The following is a 16010-nucleotide window of genomic DNA, read 5'->3' as shown; positions in this document are numbered from 1 at the left end:
GAGTGCTGTGCAGCCCTTCTGAAGGACCTGTGTTGGAGAGATGGGCGGAGAAGAGCTGTCTGAAATTCAACAAAGGCAAGTGCAGGGTCCTGCACCTGGGGAAGAATAACCTTGGACACCAGTACAGGCTGAGGGCCAAGTTGCTGGAAAGCAGCTCTGTGGAGAAGGACCTGGAGGTGCTGGTAGACAACAAGCTGTCCATGAGCCAGCAGTGTGCCCTTGTGGCCAAGAAGGCCAATGGTATCCTGGGGTGCATTAGGAAGAGCATGGCCAGCAGGTCAAGGGAGGTAATCCTGCCCTACTACTCAGCCGTGGTGAGGCCTCACCTGGAGTGCTGTGTCCAGTTCTGGGCTCCTAAAGAGACGTGGAGCTCCTGGAGTGGGTCCAGAGGAGGGCAACAAAAATGACTGGAACATCTCCCTTACAAGGAAAGGCTTGGCGAGCTGAACCTATTCAGCTTCAAGAAGATATGACTGAGAAGGGACCTCATCAATGTCTGTAAGTATCTGAAGGGAGGATGACAAGAGAATGGAGCCTGGCTCCTCTCAGTGGTGCCAAGCAATAGGACAAGAGGCACTGGGCAGAAACTGATGCACAGGAGGTTCCGTCTGAATATCAGGAAGAACTTCTTTCCTGTGTGTGTACCATGCACTGGAACAGAGAGATTGTGGCATTGCCCTCCCTTGCCCAGGATTGTATCCAGACAGTTCTTTAATATCTCTACAGCAGTCGAGACTTGATACAATCACTGCAAACATTTGTGAGGAGAAAGCATTCTATACTTCTCTCATTCTGATACTGCTGATTAGTATTTCTTTTATCATTTAGTAAGTGAAGTTTGGTATATGTCCTTAGAAAAACAAGAAATGACAAGTGATTCTGCTTAGAATTGTCCTTTCTGACTCCTTTTATGTATTTCTTTGAACTTTATGTCCTAGTCAACTGTAGCATTTTGAGATTGGTTTGAGCTTCTTCTGTGAAGCAGTTGAGCTTCTGTTTGCCCATTTTCAGCAACTTTATCAAATTAGGAAGACTTCTTACAAAGTTATCTCCGGTTTACTTGGCTCAGAAAGATATACATATTTTATTTTTATATACCTATAATCTTTAACATAAAAATAGCGATAGCATATCTTTCTTTATAGCACAAAATAATTTGGGACCTTAGAAACAATGGAGATTGGAATACAAAGAATTTTGTGGAAGTGCTCAAGGTTGTTTGATATTCTGTATATTATTTTGCCTGAGGGATTTCCAACATCATAAGGGCATGTTTGTACAACCTCAGTACCCTGGCAGATTTTAGTTTCCTTTATATCAGCTGCAGAAACAGTTGGAAGGTGATCTTGAAATCTATTTAAGATTTTGAATGCTTTTATTGCCACCTGACTCCAAGTAATTTTGTTGTTAGGATGTATCAAGAAAAAATTAGCATCTTTTAAAAACATATCAAAAGAGAAATGACCAGAAAGTTTCAGCTCTTAGGGAAAGAAGTCTTTCTAATGTGAGTTGTTCTGCATCATTTTTCTCTGGAGTAGAATAGTTGGATTGCAGTGGGATCATCTAATGCTAAGACACCTCTGCAAGCTGCAATGGAAACAGACGATGGCTCATCAAATTCTGTGGTAACAGCTTTTACCTAGTATTATGTAATAGTTATAATCCTTTGGGCATATAAGAGAGATTCTGCAGGGACTGAATCCTGAAAAGGTCTTCCCTTTGAAGAGAATGGCCTTTTCAGTTCAGTAATGGATTGTTTTGTAACTACCAAAGGTTTTTTCACTACATTTTACTCTTTGTATGCTTATACTCACTTAGGAATAAACAGTAACCTAATCAGCAAGGCAGCCTATTACTAGTTCATTCTGTTATTCTTTTAGTCTGCTCTGTCTTTATAAAAAAAACAAACCAATAACGGCTCATAGGGAAAAAGCTTTTTTCTGTAATGATCACAATTATTTATTTTTCATTGCCTTCAGCAGCTGTCAATATATTCTTTGCATTAAGAACCATCAATGAATCTGAACTGATTTTTATCCTTTCCTTATCGCTTTTGAGAATCATTTGCAGAGTCTCCAGGATTACTCCCACTCAACAGATAATGGAGAAGTGCAGACAATGTAATCAGTTCCAGAATACTCTAGTCTTCTTTGTTTTCTTGCATATACCTTTCTCTTCATTGTTTGTATGCCCTATCACAAGAATATATCAGAGCAGGATGTCCACATCTTCCTTATATTTAGAGAACTGAACGACATTGCTTTGTTTTGGATGAAGGGGCTTCTTTACTGATGGTTTATCTTCTGGAAGCTAAATCTAACATTGATTATTAGACCTGGAAGGTCATTTACCATCTAAAATTGGTACTAGCATAGATCACAATAAGATCATACCTTTAGTTGTTAGACCATATGGCCTGTACATGCACTAGTTGACTTGAAACATCTTACGTTTCATTTACGCATTATAATTATATGTCAGAGAATTAATACAGCTGATAGATAGTAATCTCAAAATCTCTCATCTGGTAGAAGGATCCAGTACAAATATGTAGAGGTGTCAGTTAGGCTGCCTTCTTTATTGCACAAGGGGAGCATCCTTAGGATATTCTGTGATTCTAGTAAATGTTACTGGGCAGTATCAGAGTGCTGTTCCGTATCCATACACCGATGAGCAGAACAATGATTTTTGAGTGAACAGCACCATCATAGTGCACTGTGTGAGCAAACATGGAGGTGCTAGATCCATCTATTATGTAATTACTCTGTCTATGGAACTGATGTGCTTGACTTAATGTAATTGTTACAATCCATTATCTTCAGGATCTTCAAAATATGCTGCCACATCTGCTTAACAGCTACTTCTCTAAATATAAATAGGCAATAGTATTGCCAGTATTATTCACCAAAGACTAATTAATCTATGATAACATCAAGAAATGAAAAGATGTCTAGAGGGAAAGAACATCTGAGTTGGTAGGGAGATACCTTTTTATTTTCATGCATTTCAGATCAATGCTTATCTACCAATATCCTTATTCTATTGTGGTTAAGAAAAAACAGTGCCTGAGTCACTACAATCACTCCATTCTGACTTGAACAGTATCAGTACCTGAAATTCAGGAGCTTGTGAGCATCTGTTACAGTCCTTTTTTCTCACATTGGTCATTCAGACCAAGAGACTCATACTGAGGCCTCAATTTTCATGCACTGAAGTGTAATAACATATTTGACTATTTAAACAAAATAAACATATTTTGGGTACAAAAGAGTCCATGACCTTTACATATGCTACTAAATGGCAATGGTTTCACCTCAGGTGAATCCATTATCTGTGAAGGCCTTGTTTCTCAGTACTCTAGAATATTAGTTATTGGAAATTCGCGAGCCTAGTATACATCCAGCAGTTCTTTCCACACTTCATTCACCAGTTTGGTTGCATGTAAATTGTATTAATCCTGCACTGATTATCAGGCTTCCATTTAAAGTAGAGGAGTTAACTCAAGTTTGGAATATTAATGTGATTCTTCAGAGTGCTATTTGTTTGACATAACAATGTTCTTTGTTGCATACAGAAGGCAGTGACCCCTGATATAAGTGGCTTTGGCTCTCTTTACAGTCCTTTGGAAGATAGATATGATACTTTAGACCAAATCTCTACATTTCTTCCAAAAGTTTGGATTTTTGTTTAAACCAGTTTATTCACCTGCTCTTCCACTGGTCATTTGTCCAAAAGTAAAACATTTACTGATCTTTAAGAGTATGTTTTGAAGACAGATGTCTATCGGGGATGACAGTATAATCCTTAACTGGACAGAGAGAGAGAACAACTGAGATTCCATCCAGGCCCGTTTTGGTATATTCTTTAGAATTTGATAAACTAGACTTTCCCAAGGAAATTTCTGTGAGGAAACAGTTGACCTTGCTGTTTCATTTAGGGGTATTCTTTAGAGGACTTAAGTCTGTACTTTGCAATACTGCCTGTGCTTCTGCTAAAATATACTCATTGTTTTGGCATCTCATGCAGATGCCCGGCTTAATAGAGCCATGCAGTAATTTTGTTTGGATTAGGCTTGCAAAATGGTTCTTCTTCTTTTCTGGTGTATTGAGTGTAAGTTACCATGATTGGCACACATACAGAGAAGTATTCAGTAAAGACAAAATTGTGGAGTTTTTTGTTTTGTGATTTTACCACATTCTGGCAGTGGGTGTAGTCATAAGCAGCTATGTCAGATTTCTTTCATAGTCTCCATACACACTGTGTTTCAGCTCTTCCCTGGCTGTTCTTCAATCTGTGTCAAGTCGAAACATTAATCAATCTCTAGGGTAGTCAGTTTTTGCTACTCTCCAGAGTTATGAGCAGAGCCAGTAGCATGAAAGTATAATCTAGACATGCATACTGTATGAGAAAACAGTATTGTCTGTATGGTATGGTTTTTGCTGCTTTGATCTCAGCCCTTTCAGAATATTTGTTCCATGTTGTTCCTTTGATTTCTTTCTGTACTTTGGTGAGGGTACCAGGTTGCTCTCTCTGAGTACGCTGATGTTCACATGTGTCACAACTCATATCTTCCTAACAGCTGATCTGTTGAATTGTTCATGACTGATGACAGTTTTCCACTGTTCATGCAGTGCAAAACCACTAATTATAGTGGTTCCTTCTCCCCTTTTGAGCTCTAAAATTCTTACTTCTGCTTACTCCTTCTGGTTGTGCCTATGAAAGTTTTCTCAGTCAACCACCAAAGTATATGGGTCCTTTTGGTTTTTATTTTACATACTACCTGTATATGGGCGGAGTGTGTGTTCTTCAGTCATCCAGAAGTCCTTCTTGAAGTGATGCCAAAGTTACAGAGTAGCTAGGAAATTAGTCCTTCAGTAATAATTTCCAGATCTTATGTTTCTTTGATTGAATTTTATGCTTTACTTTCTTCATTTCATAAGGCCTTCATAATTTCTCTTCAAAAATTCAAATCTTCTACTTTGTTTCTTTGCTTGTTGCACTGTTTGAATATCAAAAAGTTTGGCTGTCTTCACACAATGATTGTTCAGATGGCTTTCTATCTCTGAGTGGACTCGAGGAACTTCACATGGCCAAATCAAATTCTGTTAGATCTCTGGGCAAACGTAGTATTTGTATTGTATGGTATTTAGGCATTTGCTGTAAGGCCATTGGAATTCTCTCTTTGCTTTTTCCAGCATTGTGTTAGAGTAGTTGTATCCAGGGCTGTTTCAGCCTTCAGTGGACTGATGATGCAGTTGTTTGTGGGAGTCCTCAGGCCTTCTCCTGGATGGGAAAAGGCAAAGTTAACTGATCAGAGCGAGTCGTTTTGGGAATGTACATGCAGACTCAAAGAAGAAAGGTTACTTGTCAGTAACTGGTGTTCTTTGAGAGGTACAGTCTGCATGTACATTAGTCTCCTACCTGCCTTTCCCCTCTTTCTGGATCTCTTTCAGGTTTGATTGTGCATTTAAGAGGAACTGCAGTGGTGGCGGATGCACTCTGCCCTGTGTGTCAATGCCTCAAGCAGGAAGAGGGGAGGAGTGAGAGTGCCCCTCCCGGGACACTCCAGGGCAGGCCACGAGCCCACCCAGTCTTAGAGTATATGTATGGACTAAGTGTCTCAAAGTACTGCAGCTGTTCGTTGGTAGGTAAATTTTCTTTACTGTATTCTCACAGGTAAAGCAGTAGAATTTCTTTTAAAAACAGTTTTGTTCATTGACTCTATAGATGATATGCATGAACAATACACATGGGGGGAAATTTATGCCACAAACTGCATTACACTGAGTAGCTCCCTGTCTCGCTAACGATTTCAACTCTTGTCTTTCCCCCCTATCCTAACATTTTTAGATATTTGAATATTTTTGCTCTGTTCAATTTGTCATTTCTACTGAGAGCTACACCAAAAATTGAGATCATATAAGTTGTAATATTATTTAAAAAATAAAAGGAAATGTCTTACACAATTGTAGCTAAGTGCAGAAAGTAACATGTAAGATTGTATGTACTGTTAGAAAGTGAAGCTAGAAACTGAACTGGGTTCTGTAAGAATCAATTATATTTTTACTAGAATATTTTTCTTTAAAACTTTGTAGTTGCAGAAAAGCCAGCATTTGAATTTAAACCTTTTTTCCACAGCTGGCTTCCTCATGTGTTTTTTTTCTTTTTAATCACAGAAGCCTGGTAGTAATTTTTTAATTCACTGCACTTCCTGCCAATTAAACAAGTAGATGTGGGATATAACCTGGCTTAAACTGGAGTTGTAGTTGTCCCTGTTTGCAAATATGTTACATGCAAATTCTGGAAGTGGTTATTTTCAAGTATAGTTTCTAAGAAGTGCAGGTTATATGAGTTGAGGGCTATTACAGAAATATGAGTCTGAGGTGCTTGTACTTAGAGTTCTCTGAGACCTATCACCTTTGCCAGTATGTTGGACGTGCTTTTACCAGTTTCTTAGCGTTGAAGCAGTTAGTGTTGTCTTGGCAGCTCAAAGAAATTTATGGTTGGTATTCTGTCACTTTGCTATTTCTGTAAGATTAAGATGTAGCTTATCTGAGCTTACAGCCAAAGTTTGGTGAAACTTCTGATCTGTGGTGCATGAGATACATGTGCTGTAGATGGTGGTACACATAGATAAAATATTATGAAGAGCTCTAGTTTTAGAAAGTTACTGACTTGTGTAATACCAAGCTGCCTTTTCACATTCTGAGAAGAAAACTCGAAGTAAACAGTTTTTTAAACAACCTTAGATGAACACTAATGTATGCAAATGGGAAGAAAATGTGGAAAAAGCCATCTTGTTCTGCACAATTAATTTGAAGTTTATGGCTATAAAACCAAGCATTTATATCTTGTGAAAAAGGTCTTTGAAGTGCTGCTAAATTTAAAAAAAAAAAAGTCAGAGAGAAAGTTTCTCTTTATCTATTGTTAGTGAGCAGTATTGGATTAATTTAATTGGGTTTATGCTTTTTTTTCCCCCCTTTTCATTCCAGTTGTTATTTTAGATTGTATTGTTGTAGGAATAATTAAAGGCATATATATTAGATGACAAGATTCTCACTAGGAAAAATAACACTGGCAAGGAGGCATTATGTTTTTCTTAAATTTTTAATTGTTTTCAAATAAATTCTTAAGAAAAATGGAATTTTTATAACTCTGTAATATTTATTTTAGCAAGTGAACATTATATTTTAGAGAGGCCTTTTACACATGACAGAAATAAGAGATGTTGAACTTCAGTGCTTTTGCTAATACATTTTTATTATGTAAAGGCGAGCACATGTGCACATAGGCCCACACATACATATACATCTGCCAATTTCAGAGTCTTCAGGAAAGTTGTTTCAAAAAACAGACATGTTTGGAAAATATCTAATTCTGACTCTTCTGACAGCTCTAAGTTCCATCCCTTCCTCCAGGAATCTGAAGAAAACTGTTATGCTACAGTGCCCGATCCTTTCTTGTGAGTAGCTGTTTCAAGACCTTAGCACACACTCTAGGAGGGCACCACTGGTACCAACATTAGACGGGAACAGATTTTCTACAGAAGGAAATAAGTCTTGTGCCTTGGTGCACATGTAGACACATGGTTTGCTTTTGACCTAGACCTCCTTGTAGTTTTTTGTGCAATTTATTAAATTATACAATAAATTCATATTTTTCTTAATTATGCTAAGATTAATATATCAAGGTTGTTAGCTTGAATTCAGAATGCTTCCTTTGTCTTTCTGAGAGGAAATCAGCACAAGGCATTTAAAACCGCACCTTTTTTTTTTTTTTAAGTCAGTCTTGTACATTGTCTCTACTCTTTCTCCATCATAATAGTTAGAAATTCTTATGTCAGTCCCAGCCCTTAAAAGTGCTGGCACTCCCAATCTGGTGGTTTGATGAAGCACTTCAGTGTTTGCACATCTTTCTGTTTGACTTTCCCTACTCGTTTGGATGACTTCTGTTGACCATTGCCTACTTTTTATCCCCTGGTTTTGGAATAGTTATCATGAATAGTAGGTTTTAGAAGATGTGAAGTACTTTTTGAGAAAAGGTTATGTTACAGACTGCATAGGTATGTTGAACCTTGAAATATTCGATAGCTGCAATTTACTTTAAATGGAAAATGCCTTTAATTAAATTTCCATTTAAGAAGTAAGCCATTTATAGAGTACATTTTTATTACTTTCCTCCTTTAGTATTGCATTTCTGTAGAACAGTTGCATTTTTATGACATCTGCTAATACATTAGCTTTATTTAGAAAAACAACTGCAAAAATTGTGTGATGCTGGAAACTGCAAATATATCTGTAGAATCTTCAGAAGACTAGTTACTGTGTTCTGTAAAACCTCAAAATATGAAAAGGTCTTTCTAGACATATTGAGATATGTACTTGCATTTCAACCAAGTTTCTGGACTGCAGTGATTACACTCTGAACATAATCCTAACATTTCTCTTACTTTCTGCCTTTTGCTTGTGGGGGAAGGAAAAAATGGGTGGAAATAAGAGAAAACATCAAGCATCTGTTAAAATTAATAGACAAGCCATGGTCCACTGAATAGAGAAGATTCAAACTTCTAAATAATACAACAATGAGGAAAAATTGGGTTACTTTTACCTTTCGTTTTTCTTTTCTCCTGCTTTGTGTGCTGTGACATGAATTTCTGATTCATTCAGTTATGTATGCTCTCTCATGCTGTAGTATCAGGCTTAATCTTTAGTGAGCTGGGGTCTGGAGTAATTCAAGCCACATGACTAAGTAAAGGTTGTTATGAGATCTTAATGTGCCAGTTCCTGTATTCCTGAAACTCAGTGGTCAAAATGACATCCAGTTCTCTTAGCAAATGTGTGACTATGCAGACTTTCTCTTTTTTGATACATTTTTCTGTATAGTCATTCATTATAATTTTTTTCATCATAATGATATTAAATCATCCTAAATGAAATTTATCTCGGACACTCTTTTAGCTTGAGCCCAAAAATTTTGAAAGAAAATTAAATTGATATTTAGTATGCCTCTTTATATAAGAATTTTTCTTATTCAACTTGGATTTCTAAGGAAAGTTATCATTATAGTTTTAGGAACATATTGTTCTATGTTCATCCTTGCATTTTGAAATATGCTTTCCTAGAGTAAACAGGATTTACTTGCAAATATAGAATTTACATAACTTTACAAAGCTTGTAGTTTTGAGACTGTTCTGGAGAACACAGACTTCTGTGTCTCTAAACACTATTAGTAATTTTTTCCTGGAAGCCACAATGATCTTTTAAGTCACTCGAAGTTGTTTTAAGAACTTCTGGATAGTGTACATGTCTGTAAACCAGCTTGTACTAATTTACTTGTGTTTCGAAGTCCAATGTAAATAAATGTGTAGTGTTTCATAATTAAACTTCATATTTAACATTGATATTTGTTCAGCAATTTCATTTAATTTTTTGCATATTTTAAATGGTCCTTAATGTGTAATTAGTTTTACATGTAAGGTGAAATAACTTCAAATTTGCACTGTGCTAGAAAAATTTAGCATGTGCCAAAATACCAGACATCTTCATTAACTATGGAATTGCTTAACCAATTTGAATACTGAATATAGAATGAAAGAATTCTGTATGGATTCTTTATGAAAACCCACATGTTCATATTGTTTTTAGCATTCCCGTATTCTTTCTGGATGTTTTAAATTGTAGTGGTGTACATGTCTTATTCTAGCGGCTAAAGTGTATGAAAATATGCATGTGTATTGATAATTATTTTTACAATCCTTGTATTGTGAAGTAAATTACGTATTGATAAGAAAAAGTTATACATGTAGCATATAGCATCTAAGTGATAAGCACCAGAATATTGACGTGAAAGAATGCATTCTAGTAATTTTGGAAGCATAAACACGTGGGAGTGTTGTCACACTCTCAGCAAAGTGATGGCAAAAATAGGACAGAAAAAAAAAGACAAGAAGCACCATGGACTGTAGCATCAAAGAAAAGGAACAGCCCTCAGGACCACAGCTCTTCTGTGCAGGCATTTACTCTGATCCCCAATGACCATTTTTGTGTGCTTTGTAGTACTTCTGCTCCAGATAAGGGTTATAGCCTCAATATCTATGTGGAAGACCACCATACAGTAGCAGTAAGAGAACTGGAGCAGTCTTGCAACCTGTCTCGAGTTTAAATTTGTGACTAACACCATGGTTTATGATATCGTGTCAATGAATGCGTGACCTCTGTCCATCTGAGAAGGAAGTAATTCATACACATATACAACTGCTCTACTCCATTATTTAAGTGAAGCAACAATCAAAGACATAAATGTAGAGTGTCCATTACTATAATAAGGCTTTATTGTATGAGACTCCAAAAATTTACTAATATAAGTAATCTATGAACTTCAGTTATCTCCAAAGATCAGGGAATTGTTCCTTTCATTTCAGTAAGGAATCCCTGTTTGTTTTTCCTGTTCACTTACTAATAGAAATTAGAGGATAGTTCATTAATGGAGTTACAAAATAGCACCACTGTTATTGTACATTCTGTGAGCAGGTTTCTTATGTATCATGGTGGAGCATTATCCCACAGAAATTATTAGTAAGGAAGAGTTACTAGAAACACAACAATATTCAAGATAATCATGAATTAAAACCCTGGAAAACCCTACCAAATTAAATTATTATGTATTTTTTCTCTCTTGAACCCTCCAGATCAAGGCTGGGTGGTTAATTGAAGAGCCTGAGTCCTAGAATTTGTTTTAAATACAAGAGGAACTGACCAGAATTCTGTGACATGCCCATTACCTTTTAGACTAAAGGTAGTTTTGCATCTTGGACATTGAGATGCTTAAGTTACCTGTGCAGAAGGAAATATGTCTGTAAGTGTTCTAGGTATTCAGTGACTGAAATGTCAGGTAGCACAAGTTTAGGTGTGGTGCCAGAAGAATTTGGATTTAGTGTGACAGTGCCTATATGAATTTGGAAGCATGTATCTGTGATAAACATAGGGTCTCTGCACTGTGACATACACTGTAGGCATTTTTTCCATGAGGAAATGGTCTTTACTGGTCTTAAAATCAATAAATTTACACGTGAAAGACTAAGAACTCAGAGAAAGAATGAGGCAAGGTTTTTCTTCTGGAGGTCTGTAGTTTTGTTCTGGCTTTTTAAGATTTGGTGGTAATTTTACAGTACTGTTTTCAGAGCCAGATACCATATTTTGTATCCATCAGCTCCATTCCATTGACTTGAATGAAATGACAGTGATTTACATAATCTGTTGACCTAGTCTCATTTTCTCTTGAAAGCTTATCATCAGTGAAACAATAGAAGGGATGAAAATATGCATAAAAAATATTAAATTAATTTTTCTTTGGTTGAGATGTTATATAATAATTTTACTCGTATAGCATCAGTGAAGCCAAATATCAGGTCACTGGCGTAGAGAAATTCTCATTTGAGGACAGAGAAAATTCAGTTCTCTGCAAAGCCAGTGGAGAATCTAGCTGGGCTGCCATCAGCAGCAAAGTGAATATGAGTCCACTATTTGTCCACAATTGTGTGGGGCTTCCTTCATCAGTAAGAATATTTTGTGGGACAGAGTTTTGTGGGCTAGAGAGAAAGTAAATAAGCTGAATATCAGTCTCAGGTATTTTTCTGTGGTTTTAAAATATCTAAGTTATAAATTTGCGCTTCTAAAATATAATTAAACCCAAACTAACTGCCTTATAGTGAAAGGTATTCTTCCTGAAAGGCTGAAAGGTGCTGGACTATAACACGAACTTGATAGAGAATTCTGTCTGCCTAAGAACACTGATGGAGCAGCAAGAAAAGGCACTTGTTGCTCAGTTAATTAAAGAGTTAGGGTGCTGATTTCTTTAGTTTATTGTAGGGTGTCACATTACTCTCTTCCCCCTTATTAACCAGAGTATTACTGAACTGTAGCAAAATGAGAACAGAGGAAGGATTTTTTTTTTCATTTCCTCTGTAAAAGCAGTTGGAGTTTGGCAGGTTTTATTTTAGATAAAGGTAAATGCTTCATTAAAAAAAACCAAAACCACCAAAATATATCCCTCCTGTTTCATACTGAGAATTTTTTCCTGATTGTAATAATTTTTAAAATACATGCAATATTAAAGTCTAACTTTGCTGAACAGTGAACTTCTCTGAAGTATTCTCTGAAAGTTCTACCTGTTTGAAGTCAAGACAAATACATTTCTAGATGATAAACAGAGAAGACACAACCTCTTTAAAATAAGTTTTCTGATGTATATCTATGTTCTTGAAACAAACAGTTTTAAGACTTAAAATGCTTTTTACTACCATAATTCACATGTTTTTCAAAATGTAAGTTAAAAGCCTGACTTAGTGGTTCAATTATGTATGGGTTTGAGACCTTATCTGTGTTCCTTTATCTTATTTGAAATGTTCATGTAATGAACTTCTGGTAATCTACAGCCCTGTTAGAGTGCCATCCTCCAAAGGGGTAGAGTAAAAAGATGAATGTGATTTTAACAAAGACAAGAGAGAACGCAAAAGAGAAAGTGGAAGGATGTGTAAAGAAAGGAGAAATAAACACACAACCTTTGGCTTTGCCACTTCTTCAAGTAATCCTTGGATACTTTTGCATGATGGGGCTTGCAGGCAGACACAAGCATATTCTAGCTGCAATTTGGAAGCGTCTGTATATGAACCTTCTGTTAAATGGAAGTTACATAGCAGTGCTAACCTCGCAGAAAATACAGCTAATACAGCTAAGGATTAATCTAAATTGGTAATACTTCTTAAAATATTCTGGACAGTTTTATTTCAAGCTTTTATTATCAGTATATTTCTTAGAGCTAATTTTATGATAAATAAGAAGCTTCAAGCCAACAGTCACCAATATTATTCATTGCTCCCCAATATAGTACTCCAGAAACTTAAATGTGCCATAAACTTTTTCAAAGAATGATGTTTCTTTGCTGTAAGAAGGATAACTCTCCAAGTAATTGATCTGATTTGTGCAGATGGATAGTTTCCTGTGTAATACGTGAGTGTACTTCAGGCAACACAGCTAATTTTGCGCTCCAAGCAGATATGCTGTGCTAGCACATAGTAGAGTATGAAGGATAAGTGATATGATCACACTGAGATTTAATAAATTTTCTGCTTATGTCAAATTTTTATCACAGCTTGAAAATTTGTTTAAAAAGTCATTTGAAAAATAAATGCAAATAAAATTAAACAGTTCTCTAGTATCGTGAGTTATCCAGTATTGCAAGTCATTTTACATGACAGATTTTTTAGTCCAGCCTTGGAATGTGTATACACACTCCTGTTGAGATGGTGGAGGGAATGTAGAAAAGGTGATTATAGATCATCTTTTTGTGTTGCTGCATCAGGTGCATCTTGTAGTAGATAAGCTTACAAATATGTGGTTCTTGCTTTTTTCAGGGTAATAAAAAGTGCAGCATGGAAACCAAAGTTACTGTGACAAGAGTCAACAATGTAATCTGAATTAAATGCACGTACTCTATTAGCATGTGTCAAAGGATATTATATTTATATATCAAAATAAACAGTGATAGAAATTAGTAACTGTGAATTCTTGTTTTCCATTTCAGGTCAAGAGATGGAGAACAGAATTTCAATTTCCATTTCCAAAAAAAATTATTGTGTGGATACTTGCATTATTCTGTCTTATCTTGGTTATAAATAGTGGTTTAAAATGTTTGTGTAAAAAGCATGAGTGATTTTACAGTTCCCTGTATTTATTGTGTGTGCCTCTGTTTTTAAGACATTTCAAGTCTTTGGGTATTTTCTGAGATAACTGCATCCCACATACTGCTTGCTAGATCTGACAGGATTCATGTTCTCTTTCAGGAGACGCTGATAGATTGGTGTGATGAAAAGGAACTTAATTTGATTTTAACAACTGGAGGAACAGGGTTTGCACCACGAGATGTCACTCCAGAGGTGAGATAGTCCTGGAATAGAAAAATCTGCCCTTTGGTGTAGAAATGTATGACTCTGGAGGAGGCGGGGGGCGGATTTTTTTTTTTGCTTTCCTCTGTAACTTCACTTTGCAGTATCTATGGACAGGTCAAGGGATACACAACTTGGAAGCAGAAAAAAGCAATAGAGTATAGCATAAGAGAATATCTCTGACCTTGGGTTCTGACCCAAAACAATTTTCAAACTAAAATGTGGTATAGCATAATGGTTTTCTAGTCCCCTTAAAAAACAAAATTCTGATGGCTTTTTGGCGTAATTTTCCTTAGCACTGCAGTACAACACTGCTAAGCAAAATCTTGTTATGTCCACAAGGAGAAGTGGGATAAGAGATCCTTTAATTCTCCCTTGCAGAATACTGCATTGACAACTACTGCATTGTAGGTTGGAGTGTGAGACACAGATAGTAGGGGAAAAATTCCATGCAAAGCTACTATTGATCTGCTTGATACCACATTGTCAGAAAAACCTAAACAGGCACAGAGATGGAGGCAACCTGCACCAGTAAATGTTGCACAGGAAATCTGGTTACATTCCACTTATACGGAGCTGAAGTAAAGAGGAAAAAAGGGACATTTAACCTAATGGCCTCATGGCTATGAGTTGTCATATGAAATTACTGTGTGATTGTGATTGAAGTATTTTGATATTTATGGTTCCAAATTAGATTAATATGAACTTTTAAAATTACATACTTTATTTGATTTGCTTACGTTCACTAAAGGGCAGAATTAAGATTGAGTGCCTGAAGTGTTTATTTGCATAATGTAACAGATCTAGGTTTCTCTTAAGTACTCATATAAGTTTTCAGTTGCTTAGACTTTCATATTGGAGTTGATTTGAGTTCTTTATAGCACATCTACAATGCTTTTTTACTTACAAATGAGTTCTGTCACATGGCTGCAGTTTAATTTTTTTCCCATTAGAAATCTATGAACATTTTTTAATTTATTGTATAACATTTCTGTGACTAAAGAAACATGTAACCAAAATGCTCCTGTTCATTACTTCTGATGTTTTTAGATTATATACTAGAAGTCTTGAGTAACTAAAACGTTGGGGTCTCTTTATCAGAATATGGGAACAGTGTAAGATGACTGCAGTGTGCTAGCTATTGAAACTGATTTTGCAGATTATTCACTGTGCTAAAGCCACGAAAAGTGAAAAGTGCGTAGGTTAAGTTTGTATCTTGCTTACAAACTAAATGATTTTGAAGGTTGTATTAAGAGGACTGTGTAGAAGGATGACTGAATTTCTTCTTCAGTTTTCCTTTGTGCAGGGACGAGCCTAGGCAGTAGTGCCAGAGAAAGCATTGCAGCCAGTGCCAAAAATTAGCCACAGATTCTCAAGCGGCATTTGGAACAAGAAATAAACAAATGAGAACTATGCCCATAAACACCTAGTATTTTCCTTACACTGCATTGCTGTTACTGAAACTATTGACGACAGGTGGGGGTGACTTGTTTGATCAGTTTTGATGAGTTGATGAGTTTTGAAAGTTAGTCTGAGTTGTTAATGTGTCTTTATATAATAAAAACACTGATATAAAAATCATTAATAACTTGCACTGTAGAAAAACTGCATTGTTTTTAAAAGTAACAGATATGCAAGACTTGGGCTGATCATAACAGAATCGGGTGTTCTGACTGTCAAATTATTCCCATACTTAAAAAGAATTTTCATAGGAGAGTATTTACTCACTTTTCACTCAATTAAGTTGAATTAACTTGCAGTACTAAATTTAAATCACAGTGGAGAGATTGAATCCCAGGTTTTATTACAAAGTGGCAATGATAAGGGTCATTCGTATGATAGCATTTATTAGATCATTCTTTCAAACAAATGCTTTAAGAGAAGAAAATCAGTTTGGCAGTTTGTGTCATACCAAAAACATATTATTAAGAAGCGTAAGTTTTGTTGCCATAATTTATGTCTTGGGTCAATGAGAAAGCCAATTCAAAATAGAAAATTCGTTATGTCAACATGAAATGTGCAATAACAAGCCTTTAGGAAAAGTTGAGCTGATGCAGGAAGTGGTTTT

The 16010-nt window shown here is 36.0% G+C and overlaps 1 protein-coding gene across 9 annotated transcripts in view; it reads left to right on the top strand.

Moving 5' to 3' along the window:
* LOC120322710 (gephyrin-like) overlaps positions 1-16010 on the top strand; it is a 212622-nt gene that overhangs the window by 137726 nt on the left and 58886 nt on the right. For 8 of the 9 annotated variants that reach the window (XM_039378728.1, XM_039378729.1, XM_039378730.1 and 5 more), the window contains exon 4: positions 13841-13933. The exons of the other annotated variant lie outside the window; for it this stretch is intronic. In XM_039378728.1, the coding sequence (XP_039234662.1) occupies positions 13841-13933 (93 nt within the window). The remainder of the gene's footprint in view (positions 1-13840; positions 13934-16010) is intronic. 9 annotated transcript variants of the gene reach the window in all.

Source organism: Pipra filicauda, unplaced genomic scaffold, assembly GCF_003945595.2.
Source record: "Pipra filicauda isolate LSUMZ 115617 unplaced genomic scaffold, ASM394559v2 scaffold145_size1923396_pilon, whole genome shotgun sequence".
Classification (NCBI taxonomy): domain Eukaryota; kingdom Metazoa; phylum Chordata; class Aves; order Passeriformes; family Pipridae; genus Pipra; species Pipra filicauda.
The sequence above is the reverse complement of the archived record's forward strand: the minus strand, read 5'-3'. Positions and strand labels throughout refer to the sequence as shown.